We start from the raw sequence: 27365 nt of genomic DNA, 5'->3' as shown, positions 1-27365 counted from the left end.
TTTTTTTTTTTTTTTTTTTTGTCTTTTTGCTATTTCTTTGGGCCGCTCCCGCGGCATATGGAGGTTCCCAGGCTAGGGGTCCAATAGGAGCTGTAGCCACCGGCCTACGCCAGAGCCACAGCAACGCAGGATCCGAGCCGCGTCTGCAAACTACACCACAGCTCATGGCAACGCCAGATCGTCAACCCACTGAGCAAGGGCAGGGACCGAACCCACAACCTCATGGTTCCTAGTCGGATTCGTTAACCACTGCGCCATGACGGGAACTCCCTGCCTCCTCATATTTCTGTCGATTGTTTTATGTGTACCACAATCCTTCCACACAGATGGTGGGGTGGACCCTCTATCTTATCGTCTCCATCGCTGATACTCGGCACTAGACCAGGACCAACAAATGGGGAGACTCTCCCCATTTGTACCCATTCTCATAAACCAGATTCAATAGATATAGGTGCCCTTTTCAGAGCTGTCCAACCTTCATTTTCGTGTTGTTTTTCTTTTGTCCCCCTGGAGAGGCACAGAACAGAGTAAGAAGTCAATTTATCCTTTACTTGGGGACCTTGGTGAGCTACCATGCATCAAATGGTGAAGAATTTACTGCAGTGCTAAATAAAATCCTAGCAATTAATTCTTTGCCAAAGACAAGGAAGTTCTTGATTGAAAAGCCAAGAGCCTTCTGTTATTCTTCAGTTTCTACAATGCAAGGGATTAAACACTTGAAGTATTACATTAGTTTCGCCTTCTCCTGGCAGAGGCCTTAAAAAGACACAAAGGCGTTATGACACCATTAAAGAAATGGTTTATGGAGCAGAGTGGTTGCAGAAACAGCAGCTAGACAGTCAGTCGGCTCAGCTCCACTAGGAAGCAGTCCTGGGTTTGAGTAAATAGTCCCTTGCATGCTCAGGACTTGGCCTTTACATGGTAATTTCTGTCCTTGTCAAAATTGCTTAGGTAAGAATGTTTTTATTGCTCTCCCTTTGTGAAGATACATCCTTTGGCAATTAAAAAAAAAAAAGACTACCACAAGGATAAAACACTGTAACTCTGACGTTCCATAAAACTAACCAATTTTTCCATTGGAGCTTCACAGATTTGAAAGACCTGGCCTCCTCTGTAAAACATGCTATTTTCCAGGTAATTATTAAACATCAGGTGACATTCATATTGAAAGCAAGGTAATTAACAATTGGAAAGACTACAGGAGGGCAATTTAGTGTGCTTGTTTTATTTTAAAAGAAATAACTCAGGTCTGTCATTAACTTTGCCAGCAGTGGGAGGCTGGTGTGGGATCCAGCCAGCCAGCAGAGTCAATGCATGTGCCTCCAGGGAGAAATTACTGCTGGGCAATAGTCTCTAAAAGATCAATGATAATAGCATTGATTGGACACTCTATTCCCATTTGTGTGCCTTTACCTGATCATTTGTGAGAGAAAGCTTCTGCCTGCCTCGACTCAGAACGCCTTTGTCTTCCCTAAAAGGGGAATGATACTTCACGGAAAAAATAAGTTTTGAGGTTATGTTTTTAATGTGAAAACAATGCTATATTCCAGGTGAAGAATTAACTGCATGACTTTTTTTTGGGGGGGGGGCATGGTTTTGTGGTCCATGTACACGGGTTGGAAAAAGAATTTTCCAGGTTCTGTGCAAAGTGAAGAAAAGACAAGTTTATTGAGGCAAGAGATGCTGTTAACACAGTGGGCCAACTTCTGATGATCAGGGAGCGCCAACTCTGAGTGCATGGTCATGTCTGTTTTTATAGTCCAGGGAGAGAGGAGAGGTCTTAGGATACACCTGCTGATCTGCTGATTGATTGGGAAAAGAGGGGTTTTAGGATACATTTGCTGGTTGGTTGGGAGCATATAATGTGAGTGAGGAGCAGGCCACATGCCTTTCCTAGTAGGGGGTAAAAAGGAATAGGCCAGTTTGCTCCAGTTGAGGGTGGGGGCATTAAATGAGATGGATGGGGTGATGTTAAGGCTCTGGTAATTCTTGTCTTGGCCAGAGCTTTGAGTTCTGTTTCCTTGACCTGAGCCACTGCAGTGACATACCAGATCCTTAACCTTCTGTGCCACAAGAGAACTGCATGACTTTGTAAAAAGTATTAATGATCCAGGCTGAATTATTTGTATTAAACAAAAGTTTAGAAAATCATATAGTAGGTTTGGTGTTTGTTGTGATATAGTCACGTTGTTAGGCCCTGGCTCTGAGTTTGGTGGCTCCTGGGTGTGACTTAAAGTGTGGTTTCCATAAGCATGAATTCTGGCCTCCTAGGGATTTCCATTTTGTACCAGACCAACGCAAAATTGACTTCCTGAGGGCAGTTGGATGCCTTTACCATAAATCAGAAAAAACTTCAACATGGGTGATAAACACCTAACACTCACCAAGAAATAGAGAAAAGGGGTAAAATTAAAATCAGTATTCTCATTAACTAAATACTGCATGAAAACATTTATTGGTAAGAAATATGAGTATCTCCAGGCTATAATGTTTTTCCCAGTGGAAGTCTGGGACCAATGATAAAATCCACGATTGAAAAGAAAAAACTGAAACCCTTCCACTGATTTCTATTAGATTCTAAGATGGGCCCACTCAACTGTAAGAATGAGTTCTTTACCTGCCTCATCCCCATCAAATCAAATCGAGTGGGAATTCTTACCTCCTACGACCTATATAAGTTCAATAATATAAATAAACATCATTACAACTTAATGCATGTTTGAAGGGCCATGAATGGAATACTCTAAATTGTTTTAATCTGGAGTTTCCTTTGTGGCTCAGTGGTTAACGAATCTGACTAGGAACCATGAGGTTGCGGGTTTGATCCCTTGCCTTGCTCAGTGGGCTAAGGATCCAGTGTTGCCGTGAGCTGTGGTCTAGGTCACAGACATGGCTCAGATCCCGCGTTGCTGTGGGATCTGAAAAAAAATTTCTAAATATTTTCATATTAAAACTAATGATACTTGAATTAGAGCACAAAAAACTGTAGTATTCCCCAAACACTGCCCACTGAAACCCCTGTACTTAGAAATGTGAGGATGTGTTGTGTTTATTTAAACTCCCTTGAGATGTCTAAGCCTGTCTTTTCAGTAACCCTGAGCCTTTCAGTCTTGACCTTTGCAGCCAGAAGTAGGCAGCCTCAGTGCTATGAGCTTATAGAGCACTTCTGCCTGGGGTCAGACTCAGGAGAGACCACAGTGAGGGAGGAAGTAGTGGCTTGTGTTTTACTTCCTTTATACTGACAGACAGTGGAGAACCTGGAGGTGGACCATGGCCCAGACTTGTTTTGTCCTGGGAGAGAAAGGCTATAAAATAGCACACAAACCCTCAGGTGAAGGGAAAATCTATTGGAAGTGGAAGAGGAAAATGATAGAAACTGCGTCATCTAAACATTCTCCAACAATGCAATAATAATCACAGTAAAGGCTGAAAAACTCCGTGGCTAAAATAATTGGGATAAAGGTAAGATGGGATAAAAAGCTAGTACAGAAAGCAGGTGGAAAACGAACAGGAAGTACTTCACCAGTTGCTCAAGTTAGGCTGTGAGGGTTCCATCGTGATGACATTGTGTGTGGCTGAGTTTTAACCACCAAGTTTTCAGTTACTCTGCGTGCCTAATGGTGCTTTCTGGGTACATTTTATCAAGTTGGTTCAGATGCATTGTCAATGAAATAAAAATTTCCTCAGCTTTCTTAGATTCCATGAGGATGTCACCTGCTGTTTGTGCAGCCTATGCAAATATGGTGCAAGCATAAACATTTTTGCATAGCTTGTTGCCTTTAGCTTATTTCCTCTATTTTCTGTGTTTATATATTTGGTTACTTCACCACCAATATTTATCCTCTAAATTTGTCTCTTGGTTCTGCCCTCCCTCCCCACAACTACCATTCTCTTTCTCACCTTTATGTCATTGCCAGTTATTTTCCAGGAAGTGACCTATAAGCCAGATTTCTATTTCCTCTCACTCTTTTCTTAGCTCTACTACAACTTGCATCCCACCTCACTGAGCAGAAACAGCACTCGAAGGCCAATATTGTCCTCACCTACACCTTCTGCTGAGTGCCTTCTTAATGGTAAAATTGTCTTTAAAAGATAAGTGCAGGAGTTCCCGTCGTGGCGCAGTGGTTAACGAATCCGACTAGGAACCATGAGGTTGCGGGTTCGATCCCTGCCCTTGCTCAGTGGGTCAAGGTTCCGGCGTTGCCGTGAGCTGTGGTGTAGGTTGCAGACGCGGCCCGGATCCTGCGTTGCTGTGGCTCTGGCGTAGGCCGGTGGCTACAGCTCCGATTCGACCTCTAGCCCGGGAACCTCCATATGCCGCTGGAGCGGCCCAAGAAATGGCAAAAAGACAAAAAAAAAAAAAAAAAAAAAAAAAGATAAGTGCAGAAACCAAGCTGTGGTCTAGAATAAGACTCTATGAGAGACAGTTTTCTAAAGATACTTCTCCCCCCAACAAGATTCTCTGGTTGTTCAATGAAACACTCATCTTTGTGCTGCTGTGAAGGGACTTTGCAAGTGTAAATTAAGGGTACTTAGCAGCTAGCTTTAAAAGATAGTAATTACCCTGGGTTATCTGGGTGGAACCAATCTAATCACATTGGGCCTTAAATAGCCAAGACTGCTCCAACTAGAGTAGGAAGACACAGGGAAGAGATGTAGAGGAGAGATGAGGCAGAAGGAAAAGTCAGAGAGAGTAGGAGAAGGATTCAACCCACTGTTGCTGGCTCAGAAAGGGACCATGAGCCAGAGAATGTAGGTGGCCTCTATTTGCTGATACTGACCCCTGACTGACAGTCAGCAGGAAAACAGGACGTCAGTTGTACAATTGCAATGGATTGAATTCTGCCAACAATCTGAATGAGCCTGGAGCCAGACTCTCCTCTAGAGCCTCCAGAAGGAGACACTACCCTGCTGACCCTTGGATTTTAGCCTTATGAGGCTCCAAGCAGAGCCTCAGCTGATCTGTTGTTCCCAGACTTCCAATCTGCAAAACTAATAGATAAGAAGTAGGTGTTGATTTAAGCCACTGCACGTGTGGTGACCTCTTTCAGTAGCAATGGGAAATGAATATAAACTACCAAAAAATGTACCTCAAATTTCTAATATCTTCTAAACATTCAAATTCCTAAGTCTTCTAAAACATGGTTAAGATTTCTCCTCTCAATTAAATTCTAAATACCCAGACTCTTCTTTACTGAAGATTGGGAACTTAATTTCTCTGTCTGCAGACTTTGAATGCACATATAAGAATTTATATATTTGTATATTTTGTTGTGTACATGCATATGCATACATAAGTATGTCTATACATAAATACATACCTAGGTAGACCTGGTAAATACCAAACATGTTCAAATAAATAATAGTTTACATATATGCATATATAAGAATCTTAACAATTACATATATACATATGTGTATTTTTCCCCAGTACTACATAATAGCATAAATTATTTCACAACAATCTTGTAAGCTATATACTAATTGCTTCATTGTATATATAAGAAATAGACAGAGTTGCCTTCTCTTTGTCATATACAAAAGAATTTCAAGATTGTGTGTTCTCAATTCTATAATACAGTCTTCTCCAAAAATTCCAGTTGCTTTCAGACTTGCTTTCAATGTCTTTCAACTTAATATCTCTAGTCTTGACTCTTTCCTGAGATCCAGGCTGCATGTAATAACGGTACTGAAAATGCTTGATTTTTGGTCTTCTTGACCTGACATCAACACGTCCAAATAAGCATTAGTAGGAAAAGAAGTCCTATCCCATGACCATCCTTTGTCCCTCAGTCACATTATCTATCCCCTTGATGGCCAAACTGGGAAACCTGCTGCCGTCTTTAGACCTCTGTTTTGGTTAGGAGCTTGGGCACTGAAGCTGGACTGCCTGGATTCACATTCCAGCTGTGCCACTTACTTGTGTGGGGACCTTGGACCAATTGCTTAACTTCTCAGGACTCAAATAGCTTCCTCTGTAAAACTGAGAGGTGGTAATAATAATAATAATAATACCACCTACCTCGCAGGGTTGTTGATGGTTTAAATAAAGCACTGTAAGCATTTAGGTTAGCACCCAGCACCTAGTACTTGCTTGATAAATTTAAGCCTTCTTTTTCCATTTATTGCCAGATCTTCATCTGTGAAGTCTGTGGTTGTATTTCTGATGCCAAGTTTTCTACCCTCCACCACTCTGTGTTGATACCTGGATTAGTGCAGACTTCCTCTGGGTCATATTCCTCCAAATCTAGCCTCTGTATAGTTACCAAATGAATCTTCCAAGGGCACCATCTTAATTGTAGTTCAGAAATCCTTCAGTGGTTTCCCATGGCTTTTACTTAGGATACAGTAGAGACTCCCATTAACTTGGCATTCAAAGCCCTTCACGACTGGCCTTGGCCTCTATTTGCAACAGTTTCTACTTCTCCTCTCTCACTCAACCCTTGACTATAGATAACCTGGACTTGCTCCTTTTTCTTAAAACATTCTGTCTTGGCCTGCCTCTGAGCTTCCGTAATAACTAATAGTTATGATTACTATGTACCAGGCAATATGTTGAAATTTTTCAGTGTCATCTCATTGTTTCTCACAAAAACCATATGAGAGATCTGCTGTACGATCCCTATTTTACTTTATACCATACATTTTATAGATGAGAAAACTAAGGCCTAGAGAAGGTGAGTGATTTGCCAAAGGATATTCAGTTTGGAAGCAGTGGAGCCAGGATTTAAATCTAAGCTGATCCCAGGTCTCATGGTCTTAACCATTCTCTCTTAACACCTTCTCAAAGCTACATTCCCCTTTTCTAGAGTATTCTTTACTCCCTTCCATCTGCTTGACTCCCACCTCTACAAAGCCTCCCCTGGGTTTTGTCTTTACTTGACAGCTTTCCCAGTCTCCTTTAAACTCTAATGACCTCCTCTGTCTGGTACAAGCTTCTCAGGGCTGGGAAGGATGTTACATATTTCTCATGAAGCCCAGCAGTGCTTTGAGTATAGTACTAATTAATTCTGAGCATTGAATTGGTAACCAGATTTCTTCACTGATGAACTTGACAGTGATCCTTTGTGGTTGAGCCAGTTAATCTCTGATTTCTTTTACTGACCATTCTTGCCCATTGTTCTAATGAAGACTTTGCCAACACATGTCTGAACTTAAGCTGAAAAGGAATATTTTGGACTGGTATGGGGTATCAACAGAATGCTGGAGAAACAGACTTGGTCTGAAATCAAGGAGGGCAGAGCCCAGTAGAGGCCGTGCAGCACTGAACTCCACGCCCATGAATTTTCCCCTCCTTTGCAGTCACCTCCGCAGGTTGTCTGACATCCTTGCATGCTGCCCAGCGATGCCTCCTTTGGCCATATTGAAGGGAGCTGCAATCAGAAACTGAGCAAGGGAAGAAATGAGTCATCCTCATATTGCAGAAGTCAGGAGAGGGAGGGGCTCCAGGATAAAGAACTGTGGCGCGCCTAAAGAGGAATAGAGGAGAGACGAGAGGCAAATATTAGACAGAGCGGAAGTCGCTTGCAAGTTGCTCAAGACTATTAAGTGCTTCATTATAAGACAGCATTCCTGTCTTCTGAGACTGTGAGTTAGGGGGCATGGGTAACATGAATAAGAGGGTCCACAGACAGACCTCAGAGATTTGTGACCCTGACTGTGCCCCCCTGAGTCCTTGTATTTTCCCTGCAGTGAGTGAGTCTCTAGCTTTTATTAGATTCTCATATAAGCCCCTGATCCACGAGGGCTGGGAAGTACTGTTTTCAGTTACAAAAAGAGAAACATAATCTTACCTCAGGAAATCAAGTGACCCGGAGGCAGACACTCATGGTATCATATAAGGAGAAAAGTTAAATCTGAAGATTTTGCCTGCACTCAAACGTACCTGCTCATCTAACAGATGCCACAGTGTTCCTAGAGGTGAAATCTGTTTCGAGAGAGAGGCATGTCGCGGTGGGTTTTCAACGCTGTGACTTCCATGCAGAAATTCCCAAGCCAGGGATCACACCCGGGCCACAGCAATGACAACACTGAATCCTTAATCTGCCAAGCCTCCAGGGACTTCCTAAGGGATTTTTATTTATTTGTTGATTTTTGTCTTTTCTGGGGCCGCACCCGTGGCATATGGAGGTGCCCAGGCTAGGGGTCTAATCAGAGCTGTAGCCACCAGCCTACACCACAGCCACGGCAATGCAAGATCTGAGCCTTGTCTGTGACCTACACGACAGCTCACCCCAAGCCGGATCCTTAACCCACTGAGCGAGGCCAGGGATCGAACCAATAACCTCAGATGCATTTCCGCTGCGCCACGACAGGAACTCCGTAAGGGCTTTTTAAATAACAAGTGACCATGGATCATAAGGGCATCTTGCTATTTTTCTCATAGTTTTTGCACTTCGCAAGGAATGAGCAGTCTCTCCTTTCACCTGTCTTGTGCAAATTTCTGCATGACCAGGTAGAGGTGCGTGAGTGGCTAGAGTCTGGGGTATACATGCTTCAACTAATTCTGTTATTATTGCTGAAATAATATTGGGGAATGTCCTATGTCAGAAAAAAAGCAACCATCATAAAAGGGAAGACATTACCGATTAAATAATAATAAATAATGAGGCTTATTCAGTAAACAAGTGGCATCTATTTAGCATGTTGTCACTAGAACCAGCTGGTTAAGTGAGAGTGCTGAGGTTCGCCGACTTTGTTACAGATTTCAGAACTGTGTTTGCAGAAGTGGCTTCTCAGAGTGAGAAGAGAATGTCTTATTCCATTTTCTCTATGACCAAAAAAAGGGGGGGGGGGTGGTGGCAAGAGTGGAGAGACATCCAAAATATTTAGGGCATAGTTTTCAGTGAATGGTCAGAGGAGGCTTTCTAAGGAGATGACATTTGAGTGCAAACCTGAAGGGAGTTAGGGAGAAGCCACACGAATGCATGGAACAGATCACAGAATAACAGTACAATCACAGGCTTCCAGGTGGCACATTTGTGTCAGCATGGCAGCCGGCGTGGGCTGCACCATTGACCCTGGTGGCTCTAGAAAGAACACAAGGGTTTGGAGCAGAAGCCCCCACTAAACCCACAACTCAGTGTTTACTCGCTGTTGCCCTCCTTTGTCATTCTCTCTGTTTCCATGTGCACCCTGAATCCTACTTCCAGCCAGGACGTGAGGGCAGTAAGAGCAAACTTGTTATTGTCTTTCTTAAAGTTCAAAAGTCCCAGAATATAGAGAGCTTTTTGCATGGAAGTTGCCCTCCTGGCTAAGCTTGTTAATGCACTTTGTGTGATGCTCCGTGCAAAGAGGGCCCCAACAGGTGTCTGTGGAACTGCCTCCCTGATGTAAGAGCAGGCACCTCCCTTCATAAGGTCCCTTGCTCAGGGCTCACCTCCTGAGAGAGGTGGTAGGGGTTTATGAGTTTGTGTCTTGATGGTCATGGTGATCAGTCCTCAGTGAAAATAGCCCTTCAACCATCTTTTAATCTTCAGAGTGTCTCCTGGACAATCAATCGTTACTTTAGCATCTACATCAAACTGATGGATGCTCTTGCTGAGTAGGTCCACCTTGCACATGAAGAAACAATCTCTTAAAGAAACTGAAAGACTGTCTCACATAATCATTTTGACAGCCAGTCTTTCCAGTGTTCAATCAGTTATTTGCTAGTCCTGTGGCCTCCCTCTAAATATTTATCTCATGCACCTGGTAGAAAAAAAGTTGCTGCATTCTCATATTTGAAGTTTATTTATAAATTATATAGTTCTCACCAGTAGCTAATATTTCAAAACACAATATACATATAGGACAAGGTTCATTGTTAAGCACCATAAACAGAAGTCCCTCATTTATTCTTTTACTTAATAGTTATATACCGAGAATCTTCTGGAGGCCAGGCACAGTTCTGATCACTGAAGATACAGTGAATGAAGCAAAGAGAATTCCCACACTCTTGTGCCATAGAGTCTAGTAGAGGGCGACAGACCATAAGTAAAATAAGTAAGTAAAATGCTAAGTAGTGTCACACGCTAGTAAGCCCTGGGGAGAAATAAAACAGGAAGTAGCATTGGCCCCTGCGTTTTAGGGAAGAGAAAATAGCCCCAGAGAAAAGGAGTAAAGATTAGGGAATTAACTATTTGATTCTTTGTAGCCATTTGACATAGAGAATGAAAGTGTCTGCATCAATGTGTATATGTTAAATATTAGTGAAGCACAGCTCTTTATTTAGATGCCTAATATAAAGAGAGTTCTAATACTTTCCCCCTGTGCCTAAGTGACCCTCTTGGGTAACCCCCTGGAATGACCACTGATGAAATCTGCACTTACATGAGCAAGAGCTTTACACAAGTGTATTATTACAGTTCATTTTTGGGGTCTAGCCACAATGATACAGCTTGGATGGATGCTGCAGTGACAGATATGGCAGCCTACAGTATATCATTAGCTCTTTGATTCAGTCTCAACTGGGTTCCATGGGTGAGTTTACACTGGATGATTTATTTAACTGTGAACGATTCTCTTAAACACCCAAAGTCATTTTGTGTTTTTGTCTTGCTTTAAAGCAGGTGATTAGGGAGCACACAAGCACAAAAGCGCATCTGAACAGCTGGTAGTTGCTCACTCACAGGAAGCGGTAACTTGTCGGTTTTCTTTTCCTTTCTGTTGAGTTATGTTAATAGAGCCTGAGCATTTCCCTTTTTACCGGAGAACAAAAATTTGCTCGGCCTTGTGAAGCTTCAGAAAGAAGAGGTGTAACGGTATTGAAATTTTTAAATATTTTGCCACTCAAATAAGCAGCAATACAATGAGCTTCCGGGGAAAGGTTTTTAAACGGGATCCCAGTGAATTTTGGAAGAAGAGACGGACAGTGAGGAGAAAAAATCAAGAAGAAATCCACAGATTTAGTTCTGTAGGTATCTGAATGTTGATGTTTGCTTTCCATATTTTCTTTGGTACGTAAAAAAAAAAAGAAAGAAAGAAAGATTAGCTCTGGAATGGTATTCTAACAAAAGCTATGGGCAAAGTCTTAGTTGGAATAAGAGTATTCACTTTGGCTCATAAATAGACTCTTTTACTTTCCTCATTATTTTTAATTACTTCCATATTTATTTTAAAATATATTGAGAGAGGTTTTAAGCAGCTAAAGCCTTACTCAGCTATTTGGAATATGGGAATTACTTTTGTCATTATTTTAAGTCATGTTGATCATTAAAACGTTACTAGAATATTCTTCTTTTTAAAGAAAAGCCTGTGACCGCCTCAGTGAAGACCCAATTAATGACTTGTGTATAGTTTTGTTTTTTTTAAAAAAAATTACTGCTGTATTTTTATCATGTACCAGTCATGACTTGTGTGAAAATTCTTAGAAAGAGCAACCCAAAATAGTAAAGGAAATGTAAATAAGTATTTAGTTAAATGAGCCAAGGAAGAGAGTCAAATTGTGAGTTTTAAAGTTTATTAAGTTTGGGGGAGTTCCCGTTGTGGCATGGTGGGAATGAATCCAGCTAGTATCCATGGGGATACAGGTTCAATCCCTGGCCTTGCTCGATGGGTCCGGGATCCCAGTTGCTGCAGGCTGTGGTCTACGTCGCAGACGTGGCTTGGATCCTGCCACTGCTGTAGCTGTGGCGTAGGCTGGCAAGGGCAGCTCCGATTTGACCCCTAGCCTGGGGAAAAGAAAAAAGTTTGAGTTTACTGTAAAAAATGTTTCTGCTTTATTATTATTTGTGAACAAAATGAGAGCTCTGGGGATGTGTGCTTATTGCAGAATTCTAGATTTCTATCTGTAAGAACCATGGACAGTTGAGCATCAGCGTAGGTGGCTGGAACTTCAGGGATTCACATGGGATGTAGAAGGACTTCTTTATGTGATAAATGACCACAAAGACATGATTGGGCAGCTCTTTTTACCAGAATGTATCATTTTACCTTACGGGGTGGTTCAAGTTTTTCTCCCTTTTCTTCAAGACAGGGGTTCTTAAGCTCAGTGCTGCTGTCATTCTGGGTCTGAGACTTTGTTGTCTGAGGCTGTCCTGTGTACTGCACAGTCTTTAGCCACACATATGCCTTCGCCTTCTAGATTCTGGTGGCAGACCCCCATTGTGACAAGCAAACATCTCCAAACATTCCCAGATGTCCCCTTGGGCAGAGAGGGGTTTCTCCCAGCTTGAGAACCACTGCTCTAGGGGTAATTAATTTCTCTCTTTTTTTTTTTTTTTTGCTTTTTAGGCCCACACCTGCAGGATATGGAAGTTCACAGGCTAGGGGTCCAATCCAAGCTGCAGCTGCCAGCCTACACCACAGTCACAGCAATGTGAGATCCAAGCCGCATCTGTGACCTACACCACAGCTCACAGCAACACCGGATCCTTAACCCACTGAGCAAGACCAGGGGTCGAACCTACATCCTCATGGATCCTAGTCTGGGTTCCTTAACCCCTGAGCCACCAAGGGAACTCCAGTAATTAATCTTTTTGTTCCCATAATTGTCTTTCATCCAGACACAGAGTAGCTTTAAAAATTATGTATATTTGATAATAACAATTGTTTATGAATAATCATTGAATGAAAATGAATAATCAAATTAAGGCAGAGTCACTCAGCCTTTGATAGGCCAAAAATCAGTTACTGGAATACCCCAATTCCAGTGATTGTGATTCTCTTCGTACTTAAAATCTGTCTGGTGATAATTTACTGAGAGTAGGACTTTTGGAGGTCTGGCTTATAGGACTGATGCCTTGTGGTTGTTGGTCTCTTCCTGGGAAACATGGGCAAATGAGCCCCTCGACCTTGTTCCCAGGGAGGTTGCCCAGATTTTTGCACCCAGAGTTTCACAACAGTACGAATATGCAGAGATCAGGACCAAATTTCTTGGATTCCCTTGGCCCCAAAGGGTCTTCAGTTGTGTCTTTTCTCCCAGCCTCATAAGAGCCTCATCAGTTCTTTACCGTCCGCCTGTTGAAAGAGAATAAGTGTTTGAAAACTGGTTTGGTTGGAGATTATGTAAACCTTCTGATCAGTCCAAAAAAGCATAATTTCCCTGCTGCCTTTCTCTCAGCAGAATTTAGAAGTTCCGAAAGTTGTGTTACCTTAAGATTTCCTTCTCCTTGTGTCCACTAAAAGAGACAACACACACCGGAGAAGGACATGGCTATCTTTCGGAGACCACACACACGGTTTGGCAATAGGACAGTCCCCGGTGTCTCCCTATATAATGAAGCTAATCACTCCATGAATTATCTTAATTGAATTTGAAGGTATTGCGACTGAGAACTATGGGGAGAGCCGCCAGTGAGGACGGAGTGTTTTCCCACAGCATTCAGTGGCTGTGTCTTCACATTTAATTAAGATCATTCATATAGTGATTAGCTTTCTTCTCTGGCAGGCTCTGGGGACTCCCTGCTGCTGTTGCCTGCTTTTGGTCTTCCTGAGATAGGCCTATCTTCTTTCACAGGTGGCCTCTTCTATGGCGTAGGGGATCGCTCAGTCCATCCAGAGATGTGGTTTTCATTTTGGAACAAAAGAGATTCCAAGAAAGTGAAGCATGTAATGAGAGCATTCCAACTCTCTCATCCACCTTCTGGGTGACCTTGGGCAGGTTCCGTAATTCACTCCGAGCTCCAGTTGCCCCTTCCATGAAATGTTCCCAACAATAGTCACCCTCTCTGAAGAGTGCTCATTGGAATTCATTTGGATCGTGTGCATTCTGAACATGATTTGAACACTGTGAAAAGTTAGGAGTTGTAAAAGTATTAATAAGATGGAGTAAAATATCTCCATTTCCAAGGGCACAGGGGCAGAGGACAGAATTGTAGAGCGAGATTGTCTTTTCAGTGACTATGACATTGGAGCCACTGGGCTATTAGTGACACCTTTCTCCTGGGAACCTTTTTCAGTGATAGAGCCATTCAGTAGACAAAATTCTGAATTGCATCAGGCCAAGTGTTCAGGGGGTCTCAGATCACGCTAGGTGTCGAAGGGGTTTATCTAAGAAATGCCACTTCTCACCCCACCCCACAGCAAAGCCCAGTTTAGCTGAAGTCCACCCAAAACCAGATTGCACTTTCCTCAGTACACTCATCTAAGCTTTTTAAAAGCTAAACCAATACCTCTCGACTGGCTTCCAAGATGACTTGATAAGCCATAAAGGAAAAGCAATTCAGGTAAGAAAATGTCCAACTAATAAAGACAAGGCTTAAAGTTAGGTCAGAGAATAAAACAATGATTTATTTCCAAATTCTAAATCTATCCCCATATTGTTGTGAAAAGAGAAATAATGATCCCTGGAAATAAAGACCATAGATTGTGTTTTTATAATGATCCTATGGATTTTGAATTCAACAAACCCGTCATTGCTCTTAGACGGATTTGGAAATGGCTTTGCTTCATAGTAGTCTAGACTACTTAACCAGAAGTCTGTGACTTTCTAAATGGTATACAACTCAAGCTTAATATTCTCATGACCCAGATTGACAATTGTGTTTGTTCTGTTTTCCTCACATGGTGTTTGAAGCTGTGTGGTTAACTTTCTTGGAATTTTTAACTGTTTTCAAAGTTTCCTTTATCAACCCAGTTTTCATGTGTATTGTCCAAGAAATCCCTTTACATGTTTTAGTCCACTTAGCACAGACAACATGCCATAGGAGACGATGCAACTGTATGAGAAGAGAAGTTCAAGGAAAATGAAACTTACTTAAATCATCAAGTAGAACTACTTCCCCTGGTTTTTGAAATGCGTGTGGTGTTCTGTAGTTGAAGGTTTTCTTTTTAACTGTCTTTCTATTTTTATTTTTTCTTATTTTATCCAATCATTCAGTATGATCTCAGGCACATAGTACGGAAGTTAATACAAACATAGTTTCCTTCCTAAGTTGCATATCCTAATTTGGAAAGAGTAAATACACTGTTAAGTTGAATTATGATATCAATCATCTGTACTGTAAGAAAAAGTGCAAAATTTATTTAAGTAAATGGGGAGATATTATTTTTAAGCTGTTACTGACTTGTGGAAAATTAACCCGCAGAATTTCAAAGCGTTTGAAAAACTGGATACAAAGGAAAATTCCTCTTCCTCTTTAGGAATAGCCGACGAGAACTTTAATAGGAAATTGAAATGTATAGAAAACTATACACGGAGGATATAATCTGAAGAACATGTCTCCCATATACATTATTTTATAAAATATTTTGTGCGTTGTCTTTCAAGTCTGTTTTGTTATCTGCTCTTCCATGTTAATGTGGACAGCATCTGTCTCTGTTCATCTGTGCTTCCTTGCCTCCCAATACTCTGTTTTACTGTTACCTATTTAGGCCCTTTTATAATGAACCAGGTCACTGAAAGGAAGCACAGGTTGGGGGTCCAAGGAACCGGGATGATGGTGTCAGGAAATGATGAAGTAAGACTGAATCAGGTTTGAAATCCAGTGTAAACAAGGATGCAAGCTATAAATGGACAAGGTGGAAGAAAGCAGAGAAACGGGAATAAACGGGGAGGGGGCGAGGATTGAATTCAATCCAGACCGCAGAAATGGAGAAGTATAAATTGAAACTGGATCTGAGGATACTTCTGGAAGCTGTAGCAATAGGGAGCAGCTAGCCTCAGGTGCTATTGTATTGAGACTGGATAAGCAATGATGTCCTACTGTAGAGCACAGGGAACTATATCCAATCTCTTGGGCCAGAACATGATGGAAGATAGTGTGAGAAAAATGTCTGACTGGGTCACTATGCTGTACAGCAAAAATTGACACAAGACTGTAAATCAACTATAATAAAAAGTATTTTTAATGGACTTCGGGGAGAGGTACCTGCAGTTTATGATCTAACTGAAGGTATCTGAAGAATGACCTCACTTTCCTTGAGGCTGAATGCTCAGAGAGAGAAGAATTAAACCTGGAGAGAGGAAAGGTAGAGGAACAGAGCTTAACTCCATGGCTGCTCTTTATAACTATCTGAGCAGGAGCTGGATCATTTGTCAGAGGTGGGAAGGGGCACAGTGGACAGCAAGTAACATCGTGATCCCCACCCCCCCAAATTCTTTCATTTCCCAGATGGCGACAGCAGTACAAAACTTTCTCAATGGAGAGATTCCTTCCATTGCTGGCAGTTTCCACTGTGGTTCTTGACACAAACGTTATCTAGTGTTCTCAGTTGGAAAAACTTGGTTTCTCACCTGTCTTTCTCTTTCTTGTGTGTCTCCTTTACTCCTCATCCAGAACAGTCATTTCTGACATTTCTGGTCACCAAATGTGTGGAGGGTTTTTTTTCCCCCACACTAAGAAATGCTCTCTGACACCAGCTGGGTATCCTTAATTTAACTTAGTTCTAACACTAGCTACCTGGAGATCGAGTTATATCTCACAGGTTAAGGGCTCCATCCTGTAAGACTGCCCCTCACTCCATTTCAGATGCCTATCACATGTCCAGGTTATCACCTAGAATTCTGACCAACTGGCTAGAAATCTAGCCTCCCTCTCCTGGGACTTCAGACGCCAATTGTATGCCCAGGTTGTTACCTGTACTTCTGATTAAACTGGCTGTAAATATAGGTTCCCATGACCCCCTTCTTGGACTTGACTAATTTGCCAGAGCAGCTCACAGAACTCATAGAAGTGTTTTTCTTACTAGAGCCACTGGTTTATTATAAAAGGATATATCTCGGGAACAGCCAAATGGAAGAGATGCGTAGGGCAAGGTTTAGAGAAAGAAGGCCAGTCTCACCCAGATCTCCACCTGTTCGCCAACCCAGAAGCTCTCCAAACCCCATCCTTTGGGGTTTTTATAAAGTCTCCGTTACACAGGATGATGGATTAAATCATTGGCCATTAGAGATTGATTCAACCTCAAACTTCTCTTTATCACCTCTCCAGAGGTCAGAGAAGTGGGACTGAAAAGTCCAGCTCCCTAAACATATAGTTGATCCTCCTGGAAACTGGCTCCCATCCTTTGGTGCTGTCCAAAAGTCATCTTATTAATATAAAAGATGCCTTTATCACGCTCTTCACTTGGGAAATCCTAAGAACTTTAAGAGCTCTGTCCCAGAAATGGGGATGAAGGCCAAATTCATATTTTTTATTGTAAATCACAATATCACACATTCATTATATAGTTCCTTCATATACTTTTTCCTCTCCCTTCCTTCATTCTCCTTGCCGTCTTATAAATATGTTTGTCCTCTGTCCTTACTGCTTCCTTTCCTGAGATGCCCAGAGACCTCACACCAGCCCCTAGCCTTCTAACTTCCCTCCTTGCAGAAACTCACAAAGGGTCCAGGAACAGTACTCAAACTACAGTTCTATTTTAGAATCTTCCCAATAGCTTTCTTCCTTGCAAAGCTATGACCTTGGCTGGTGGAATAGAATGGAGTGGACCAAAGGCTTCATGCCAAGCTGGACTGAAATATCAGTTCTTCCATCATGTTGCTGAGCAAGGGCTCAGAATCCAAGTTTCTTCATTTGTAAAATAAAGCAGTGATGATCTCTTCTAGGCTTGATATGAATATTCAATGAGAGAAAGTATTACATACTTATTATAGGCCTTGCCATTTGATCATGATAATAATAGAAAAATTAAAACTATCATTAGCATATATTGGGTAAATGATAAAAAATGGTATGTCTAAAGTTATTGCCAGTATTAAATTGTTTGATGTGACTATGTCCTTGTCTTTTCTTTTTGTGTTTTTTTTTTTCATGTTTTAATAAAACTTTATTTACAAAAACAAATGGTGGGCCAGATGGGTACATGAGCTGTAGTTTGCCACCTTCTGCTTTAGAAGGTCAAAGAGCATTCTTTTTATCCTTGATATTTTGAAATTTCCTAATGGATGACCTATAGATTGCTCTTTATTTTCATTGATTACGTTAACTACCTGGTGAACACTTCAATTCTGATATTCATGTCTTTTGTGACTATGCTGTTTCATAGTGAAAATGTATGAGTTGGTTTTACTTATTTTTTAATTTTTAAATTATAGTTGATTTACAATGTTCTGGCAATTTCTACTCTACAGCAAAGTGACCCAGTCATACATACATATATGTATTCATGAATATATGAATATATATATACATATATGTATGTATGTGCACATATTGTTTTTCTCATATTATTTTCTATCGTGTTCTATCACAAATGGTTGGACATAGTTCCCTGTGCAGTACAGTAGGACCTCATGCTTATCCATTCTAAATGTACAATTGGTTTTACTATAACAAATATAGCAAATATTTTCCCTCGAAATGAAAATGGCAGGATAAAGGAAGGTGATACAGGGCTAGCAGTGGCTTTGAGACACCTGATCGGTTGTCTCTGATACAGCATCAAGTGCAACCAGACACCTACCATAGAAAGCAAATATGAGAAAACATCAGCAATGAAAACAAATTTGGAAATAAACTTATTTCTTGGCCCCAGCTGTTCTGGTAACTTAAGAGAGGGATGATTTGAGTGGATTATGCTTGGTGGAAAATTAGAGATGATGTCTACACTGATTTTATCACCTTGGAAAACTGAGAAGGTACATGTCCCCCATTCTCTGGATGCATGATGTCTGATGTAAGTTTTATGCAATAAGGACAATGGAATTCATCAGTAATATATGAGTTTAACAAACCCACATTCTCTACTTCAAAGAGCCAGTGGCCACATGAGAGGTTCTCTTTTCAGATGTTTCAAATCCAAGCAAAGATAAGTTGAGGAAATAACAGTCCCTTATTTTAGCTGCTGTTTCTTGTATTATATCGTATTAGATTTCTTTATTTGCAAGAAGAGGAAACCTACTCTGGTAAACAGGCATAGTCCAGAGAAGGGAACAGAAAGAAGAATGGAGAGACGATCTGGGCAAAGAACAGGAATGGACTTAGAATAGCTCGGGGCAGTGGAAAACAGGGTGGTCTTAGTGTTTGGAACTAATGGACTGTCATGTGGGATTTTGGCATCTTTCCTTCAAGATTCAGTGTCCTGGAGGGAGGTATTGAATGGACTGGGGTCACATGCTATTGACCACAGAAAAACAGGACTCTTTTGATTATCAGATCCTCCAAGACTGCTCTTTATGAGAAAGGAGAGAAAAGTCCTCAGACGGAAATTAAATGCTAGTACTAAAAGAAAGCAAGAGGGATGATGCTTAGACCAAAAAACAGCAAACGTCCACTATACAAATTCAATTTCAAGTCACCAGAGGTTAAGAAAGGAAATAAAAGAATGAGCTGACTATCACTATGGGAAGATTTATTGAAAATGCATAATTCACATTGTTGACAGAACTATTTATATTCATTTATTTGTGACATGTATGTGCTTGTACACACACACATATCCTCACATTTGACCTGTTAGTTCATCTGTGTGAATGTTGAAGTACTAAAATAGTATCAGAGTTGAAGCTTGTGGCAGCTGTCATCACAGACTTCATATAAATTAATCTAAAAACCCAGCAGTTGGCTCTACAGCAGTCATTTCCCTGGTGTCAGGCAGACTTGTAATTGGGTTGTGATGTATTTTTAATGATATTTATTATCTTTCAAGTGTTTCTAGAAAACTAAATGAGACATGTAATTTAATTTGATTCAGATCTTCTTGGATACTTTCTACTTCTTTATGAGCACCCGTGTTAGGCAAAGCGGCAGACACTTTTTTTCTCATTTGCTAAACAAAAATGAGTGAATTTTTGACACGCTCCTAAGAGATGCATGTGGTCATATTGCCTTAAAAAAGAGAATAAGACTGAAAATATTTAAATTCAATTTGAAAGTACACCTTAACATCGTAGATCCTGTAAAGCTCTTTGGATCCTTGATTTTCCTAATGAAATAAAGGATTAATAACGTAGGATATCCTTATTTTTCTAACTTTAATGTTTGTGTTGGATATGATGGCTAATTATCCTTAAGGTTTGCAAAGAACTTTATAATTTTCTGAGTTTAACCTGCTTTATTTCCCTGAAATGGACTGAGACATTTAAAGAGTTACTACTTGCTGATTTCTTCCAAGATCTATGTCCATTTTTGTTACCAGGGGAACCGTTTCCAAATTCAGCTTAATCTGAGCTTGCCCAGCTGTACAGTTCTTAACTTTGATTTAGCTGGTGTTTTTCCATTCTCATGAAATTGTGTGGTTGAAGCCAGAGAGAAGGTTAAAGGGTCAGCATAAGATGGCTTATTCCTTACTTAATCATTTCCTTTTTGGTAAGAAAAATCTCCTCTTGCTTTCTGAAGCTCACACATTTGAGAGGTTGTCCAGTGGAACTCCCTTTGATGAAAGGCTGAATTAAATCTGTCACACGACCACAGGCTGACAGCTGTGGCCATGGATCCAGCTGTACCAGCTCTCTGCAATTTTCTTGTTTGTTTTAAACACAAATAGTGTGGACGTTGGTTCCGTTCCAGTTGTGCCGAGGCCAAAGGGTCCTGGAAAAAGTTAAGGTCTAAAGAATCCATGTGTCAGTTAGACCTTTCATTTCCTTTAAGAGATTGAATCAGTTATCTTGATAACACTGAAATTAATTAACAGCTGGGTTGTTTCTTATTTGTTTTGCAGATGTCAAGATTGGTGTTTTTTAAGAGTCTGTCTAAAGACTCTCACTGTTAAGCTATCTGTTTGTCTCTATGTCATGATGTGAAGAGAATATTTAAATAATTGGCATGCCATGCCCTACTAGAGCCTTCTGTATTGGTCCTGAAATAAATACCTATTTTTGTTTGTTTTTTTGGGTCATTAGCCAGGATTAATAGTTTTGTCGGCTGACAGGCACTCGAATATAGAATTAATTCTGTTATGAATACTCAAGTTAGAATAAAGATTTAGATCTCTGAAAGCAACAAGGGTGATTGAGGATGACTGAGGAAGTCTCATCTAGCATCCCAGGGGGCACTACCTATCACAGAAAAAAATACAGAACATCTCAAAAGTGGGGGGGGGGGAACTCTGCATAATAAAACTTCTTGAAAAGACCAGATTTTTTGGAAAAAGAGAACCAAGAGCAACTAGTTCTGATCAACAAGCTATTGTAAACCTGCCAGTGAGTAACCAAGGCTTGGCTCCCTAATTTTTTTTTTTTTGGCCACGCCCACAGCATGTGGAAATTGCAGGGCCAGGACTTGAACCAGCACCACAGCAATAACACCATTGAGCCGCCAGGGAACTCCTTAGTTCTCTAATTATACTTAACATTTACGGCATACATATGTGGCCCCAGTGTTTGTTCCCCATTCCTCATCCCATCAAACCCTTCTCCTGATCAGTCCTTAGCAATCTTATTAACTCCCTATCACTAACCAACTTGACTTGCGCGTGTGTAGGTCAGAGCCACAGACAGAAATTCCAAGTGTCTATAACTTTAGTAATTGTGTAGATATTTATTTTGGCTAAAGCTAATGCGTTCTCTACTGATCCAATCCTAAATTTAATCCCCCCCCCTTTTTTTATCTGAAAGTATAAATACAGGAAAATATTTTCTAGGCTGGTTTCTCAGGGAAAATAAAAGGCAGAATATCAAAGATCCTCTCATTTCCTGATATACATAATTATATGTATTGTAGGAAAACTGTCTTCCTTCTTCCTACAGGGCATGGAGCAGCCTGCCTGACTCCATTCAAGAGATAAACAGAGGGGGGATGGCCCTTTTTTAACTTGCAGTGCTTTTCCTTAGTTATCTTTCTGGCCTCCTTAGAACATGTCTTAAAAGCATGTAGGATGGTTTCTGGTACAGGAAGACTCTCGACTCGTGGGTTGGATTGGTTAGTTGGACTTGGCGTTGGGATACATTTTTGGGTAAACATGTGGTAGTTTTCAGTTGTTTTCAACTAAAGCGAAATCTCTATTTGTTCAGCATTTGGTGGTTCACTCTTCACCCACACATACTTCTTCTCTTTGATCCTTAGAACAACAGTGCTCTAAGCAGGAAGCTGCCCTTTGATACATTTGAGTCAACTCACCAAGTCACAGTTGAAAGACCTGCCAAAGTTACCTAGTTGGGAGGTGAAAGACTCTGGACTTTCAACTAGAGATTCTTAGACTTCTAATGCTTAGCAAGAGTGGTCAATGCACAGAGGTACCTAAATACCTTATTAGATGATCCCTACAAAGCTCAAAATAATTTTGTTAATCAACTGCTAATTATTCTTCCTTTTTTTTTTTTTTTTTTGCTGACATTAGCTTCTAGAACCACATACATAATCAGTAATTATTTTCCCTGATCTCCTTTCCTTTATCTTTTCAAATTACTTGGAATTTTTGGTTCACTTTCCATGTTGCTTTACTAGGTTCCCTCTCTGGTGGATTTTCAAAGGATAAACAATTTAAAAACCAGCCCACTCTCCAGTGTTTACATGGGGGCACCAGAGTGTTGAAAGACCAAGTTGATTGAGAAAGAAATATGTATTCAATATAGAAAATTTGGAAAATCTAAAAATTCAAAACAGCAAAATCATAAAAGTGATAGTCCCATCTGAATATAATTGATAATATGGGGATATATATTTCTAATTATTTTCTTTAAATTTTTAAAGTTTGGTGCAGTTATTCAGCATGCAATATTTATTCCCACTTATACTTAACAATAATACATAAGAGATTTCACTTGTTATTGCAAATGTAAAAACAGCTAAGAGCATGTATTCTTTCTTGGAATGGATGTGCCATAATTACCTTAGTGTTCTTTATCTTTAATAATTTATCATTTCCCATTTTCAGCTGTACTTGTCTTCCAAGCCTTAAGACCCCTCAGAGATCTAGGTATTCTGGACTCAAGTACTTATGTCATAAAACATGTGAGTCTAGAACCACTGTCAGGATGAATTTGACCTCCTTTCCTTCTTCCTTTCCTTGCCTTTCCTTCTTTAGTGATGCTTGCCATCTTGATCATGGATCCCAACCTGCTCGAGTTTTCCTACAAAAGCCAGGCACATGCAAACTTATTCGTTAACCAACTTTACTGAATATTGGAAGAATTATAAGGAGGAATCATGGCATATACCACACAATTATTCATTGATTTTTTTTCCAACCCCTATCCTATTTTTGATGTCCTTACCAAAGCCCCTTATAGCACTAAGCCTTTATCCACTACACATGGTGCTTAGGATTATTAATTGCTTTTTGTGAGCAACAGCTCTGCTATATTCACTTATTAGAGATAACTTCCACCAACCTGCCTGCCTTTCTTATCCCTCTTGCATTAAAGTGAATGTATTTTCTCCATCTTGTTGCAAAGATAATGTCACAAAGATCCCCTTGTATACATCTTGGATTATACGTAATTGTTTCTTTAAAATAGAGTCCCAAAAAAGGCGTTCCTAGAGGAAAGGATATAAACTTATTTACTCAGCAAATATTTATTGAGCACCCACTGTTTGCTCTTTGTACACATTACATTTACAATACAAGTGCTTTAAATCGGTGACTAGTGAACATTTAAAACTCACAGCCTTTGTCCACTTAACACAGAAGGAGTAATGGAGGTGAGTGTTCTTCTATGAGCATAACAAATATTACCTCCTTTAATCCTATGATGTAGCGCCTACTGATATGTCCATTTTACAGATGGGGAGACTAAGGCACAGAGATTCTAACTAACACTCCCCAAGTTCCATGGCCCATAAGTGGCAATGCCAGGACTGGGATCCCAGGAATCATGGTTCTAGAGTGCATGTTACACTCTCTGTTGCATCTCAACATAGAAAACCTATAATCACACTTCCCTAAAACAAGGCTGTGTGTTCTAGATTATTTTTCTTAGATTCTGGAGAGAGGACTGGGTTGATCATTTCGTCATTTGAATTTTTCAGTGTTATATACTGCAAATGCTTAGATCTTCAGTGACATTTCTAGACCATTTGATTTTGAATTATACTAAGGAAAATAATTCAGGTCTTTGTGATGGAATACTGTGTTCCTGAAATTATAATATTTGGCTAAAGCCAATCGGCTTGCATCAGACCCATTAAATGATTCCTGGCAGCCCTGGTTGTTACCAAGATGGCAGGTTCACCAACTCCAGGGCTTAGACTTGGAAGAAAGCATTCATTTTTGTGACAGGAGCCCATTCTTCTGCTGTGAGGTCGAATTGGAAGGGAGCCGTGGATTTGGGGGAGTATATCAAACAAATGTCTTAATATTATATAAGAAGAATAGCCCTGTTACCACCATGGTGCAGCACCAGCCTTGCTGCATGGTAACTCGCATTGGTGGCTGTCTTTTCCCATGCCTGCCGTGATTGTAGAACAGCTAATGAAATTCATTACTCATTTGAGAGAAAAAGAGTAAAAGTAAAATGCACTATAAAAATCCAATTCAATTCAGAGTAATCTTGGCATATGCCTTCTCCCAGTTGGTGCATTTCCAAAAAGAAAGAAGCACATTAAATCCAGGAGGGACAACCCAACCATTGTAAAGCTGTAAATCAATGCTGCTCAGTTCCCAGTGTCTCTGTAAGGAGCAGTAATGAGAAATTAACCGATCCCATCATCCTTGTATACATCTGTCTCTTTGACCAAAACATGGAGCAAACAGCTCTCTTGCTCCAGAGAGAACCACTGGTTGCACAGCCTAGATTCTCACCATCACTGATACATAAAGCATCCTTGACAAGCTTCGCCAAATCTTAGGTTTCTGGGTACTGTGGAAGGTATCACTGTTATTTTTATTTATAAACCTCATGTTCAGAGTTATGAAACACTGGCTATCTTGAATGTTGCACATTGATTAACAAATTCCCTGGAAAAATTGAACTTTACTTACCTCCCAGAAGTTAAAACTTAATAACTTCTATGAAGCAGATCTGCTAGGTTTTGTAGCCCCATATCAAAATAATCTCAGTGCAACATTTTAAGCAGGAAAGGCTTCATAAATGTCATTCATTAATCAGCTTGTATGTCATGGCCTGAAGTGAGTAAACAGATATATACTGTCCAACAGATGCTTATAGGCTAAGCCATTGATTGACTATATCAAAGTGAGTTTAGGATTTAATCTGCTTATGGTTTTATTAACAACCAGTGACTTGTGAGCGCTGATTTTCCTATGGTACTAATTTAGGTGGGATTAATTTTGGGTGGCGTTTGGACCCTCATCAAAATAAGTAGATACACACATAAATAAATGATCTTCTTGGAAAGTCTCCTTGATTTGGGGTTATTTATTAATGCTCATGTTTCAACTGATGGGAGATCAAATTAAAATGACAGTGAGAACAAGATTGTAGAAAACCTTTTAAGACGTCCTAATGCCATTTGCCTTTCAACCTATAAATCACAAGGCACACCACGCCGCGCTCTCATACACCTATTCATGTTGGTGTGAAGAACGGGGAGAAAAGCGAAAGTGTTAGTAGTTGCATCTCTTTAGCTGTTGGTAGAAAGACATCGTATGCTTGAGCCGAAGATGCAGTGAGGGAAAGGGGTGTAACCAGCCAACCCAGTGGCAGAGTTAAGAGCTTCCCTCTGGTTCTGTTTCATTTGCTATGTTTTGTACACAAACACAATATTAGAGGGAGAAGAAAAGAGGTGCCAGAATAAGCCAGGGGGTTCAGACTTGAAGGTTTATTGGAGCCTGGTGATAATAAAAAATGTGACATTGCAGGGTAAGAGGTAATAGGCCACTGAGGTGTGTCGCTGCACAGGAGTGCAATACCACTACGCAAAGACAGTCAAAGCCAACTAAAAATATATTGAGTGTTTGAGCCAACTCAAACATCTGGAACCTGCATTTGCCTCTTGAGCTAGCAGTTTGTGCTCCTTGGAATCAGTCTTTGCCTGGGAAAATAGGAGATTGAAACTTAAAATAAGTCCAAAGTATTTATTTATTTATTTTTCTTATTTGGCCACTCCTGCGGCATATGGAAGTTTTTGGGCCAGGGATTGAATCCCAGCTGGAGCCACGGCAATGCTGGATCCTTAACCCACTGCACCAGGCTGAGGATTGAATTGGCGTCTACACAGAGACAAGCTGTATCATGAACTCACTGCACCACAACAGGAACTCATGAGTCTGAAATAGAATAATCATATCAGAAGGCCCAGGGAAGGGATGCAAGAAAGACTTTTAAAAATTACCCATCACGGGAGTTCCTGTCGTGGTGAAGTGGTTAACGAATCTGACTAGGAACCATGAGGTTGCGGGTTCAGTCCCTGCCCTTGCTCAGTGGGTTAAGGATCCGGCGTTGCTGTGAGCTGTGGTGTAGGCCGGTGTCTATAGCTCCGATTGGACCCCTAGCCTGGGAACCTCCATATGCCGCTGGAGCAGCCCAAGAAATAGCAAAAAAAGACAAAAAAAAAAAAAAATTACCCATCATGCAGCAGTGTTTCTGTATCTTCTACTTCAAAATATTGAACAATCCCCAGCTTTCACTAAGCAGATTATGATGGGCAACTAGATTTTGTCTTTTCTCCAAATATTACATGGAGTCCTCTACTTTTATTTGCAAAATCTAGCAATTTTACTTGAAGGGCCCTTCCACAGAGAGTATTCACCTTTCAGGGTCCTCAGTTTACTTACATATCTGTAAAATGGGGTTTGTTTTGTCTTGTTTTAATGCATAAAGTGCATGAAAAGCCTTATTGTTGGCCTGCTGTGTTACACTTTGCTCTGTTTTTTATATTTGGAAAAAATGTTGCTACTCAAGGAGCCCATTAGCAATTATTAAAATGTCAGTAAAAGTTTCTGGAGCTTTACCAGCAGAGATCTTTCAAAAAAGGCCTTAGAAAGCGGAGCTAAATCTATGTGCCTTGCAGGGTGGGGAGGGGCAGGATTGGTAGGAAAGTCTCTGTTGATGTTATTGACATGAACAAGAAAAAAAATAATTCTTTTCCCATTTAGGAGATCTCTTTAATGTGCAGATTTTTTTTTTTTTTTTTTTTTTTTGTCTTTGTAGAGCCGCACGGGAAGCAAATGGAGGTTCCCAGGTTAGGGCTCAAATTGGAGCTGCAGCGGCTGGCCTACACCACAGCCACAGCAACACAGGATCCAAGCCACGTCTCCGACCAACAGCACAGCTCACAACAACGCCAGATCCCTAATCCATTGAGCGAGGCCAGGGATCAAGCCAGCGTCCTCATGGACACTGGTCAGATTCGTTTCCACTGAGCCACGACAGGAACTCCATAGCGTGCAGATTTCATGGGACCACTCCACTTCCAGGAGCCCCAGATGATCCAAAGAACTATCCTTTTTTATTGAGGATGCACGGATGCTTCATCCAAGGGCTAAGGGAATTCAGATTGCATCTTCAATTTTTTGTTTTGTAATATTTCATTCTTTACTTTGGGCTCCATCTTTTACACTTTGTGTGAGTGCAGTTTGGAGTAAAGATACCAACCAAAAAATGAAACACCCACCCTCTCCCACTGGCATTTATTTTGGGAAGTGCCTTTCCTCTTGGCTTC

At 40.7% G+C, this 27365-nt stretch overlaps 1 protein-coding gene across 35 annotated transcripts in view; it reads left to right on the top strand.

Annotated features, from left to right (window-relative positions):
- The window catches only part of DOCK10 (dedicator of cytokinesis 10), a 276179-nt gene that overhangs the window by 88273 nt on the left and 160541 nt on the right, over positions 1–27365 (top strand). For 3 of the 35 annotated variants that reach the window (XM_013984549.2, XM_021074803.1, XM_021074802.1), the window contains exon 1: positions 10639–10894. The exons of 25 other annotated variants lie outside the window; for them this stretch is intronic. In XM_013984549.2, coding sequence (XP_013840003.1) covers positions 10790–10894 — 105 coding nt within the window. In that variant the 5' untranslated portion in view covers positions 10639–10789. Of the gene's footprint in view, positions 1–8290; positions 10895–27365 lie in introns of those variants that run through there. 7 more of the 35 variants (XM_021074806.1, XM_021074805.1, XM_021074817.1 and 4 more) reach the window with 5 other exon arrangements.

Source organism: Sus scrofa, chromosome 15, assembly GCF_000003025.6.
Source record: "Sus scrofa isolate TJ Tabasco breed Duroc chromosome 15, Sscrofa11.1, whole genome shotgun sequence".
In the NCBI taxonomy this organism is placed as follows: Eukaryota; Metazoa; Chordata; class Mammalia; order Artiodactyla; family Suidae; genus Sus; species Sus scrofa.
This window is presented reverse-complemented; position numbering and strand designations above follow the sequence as displayed.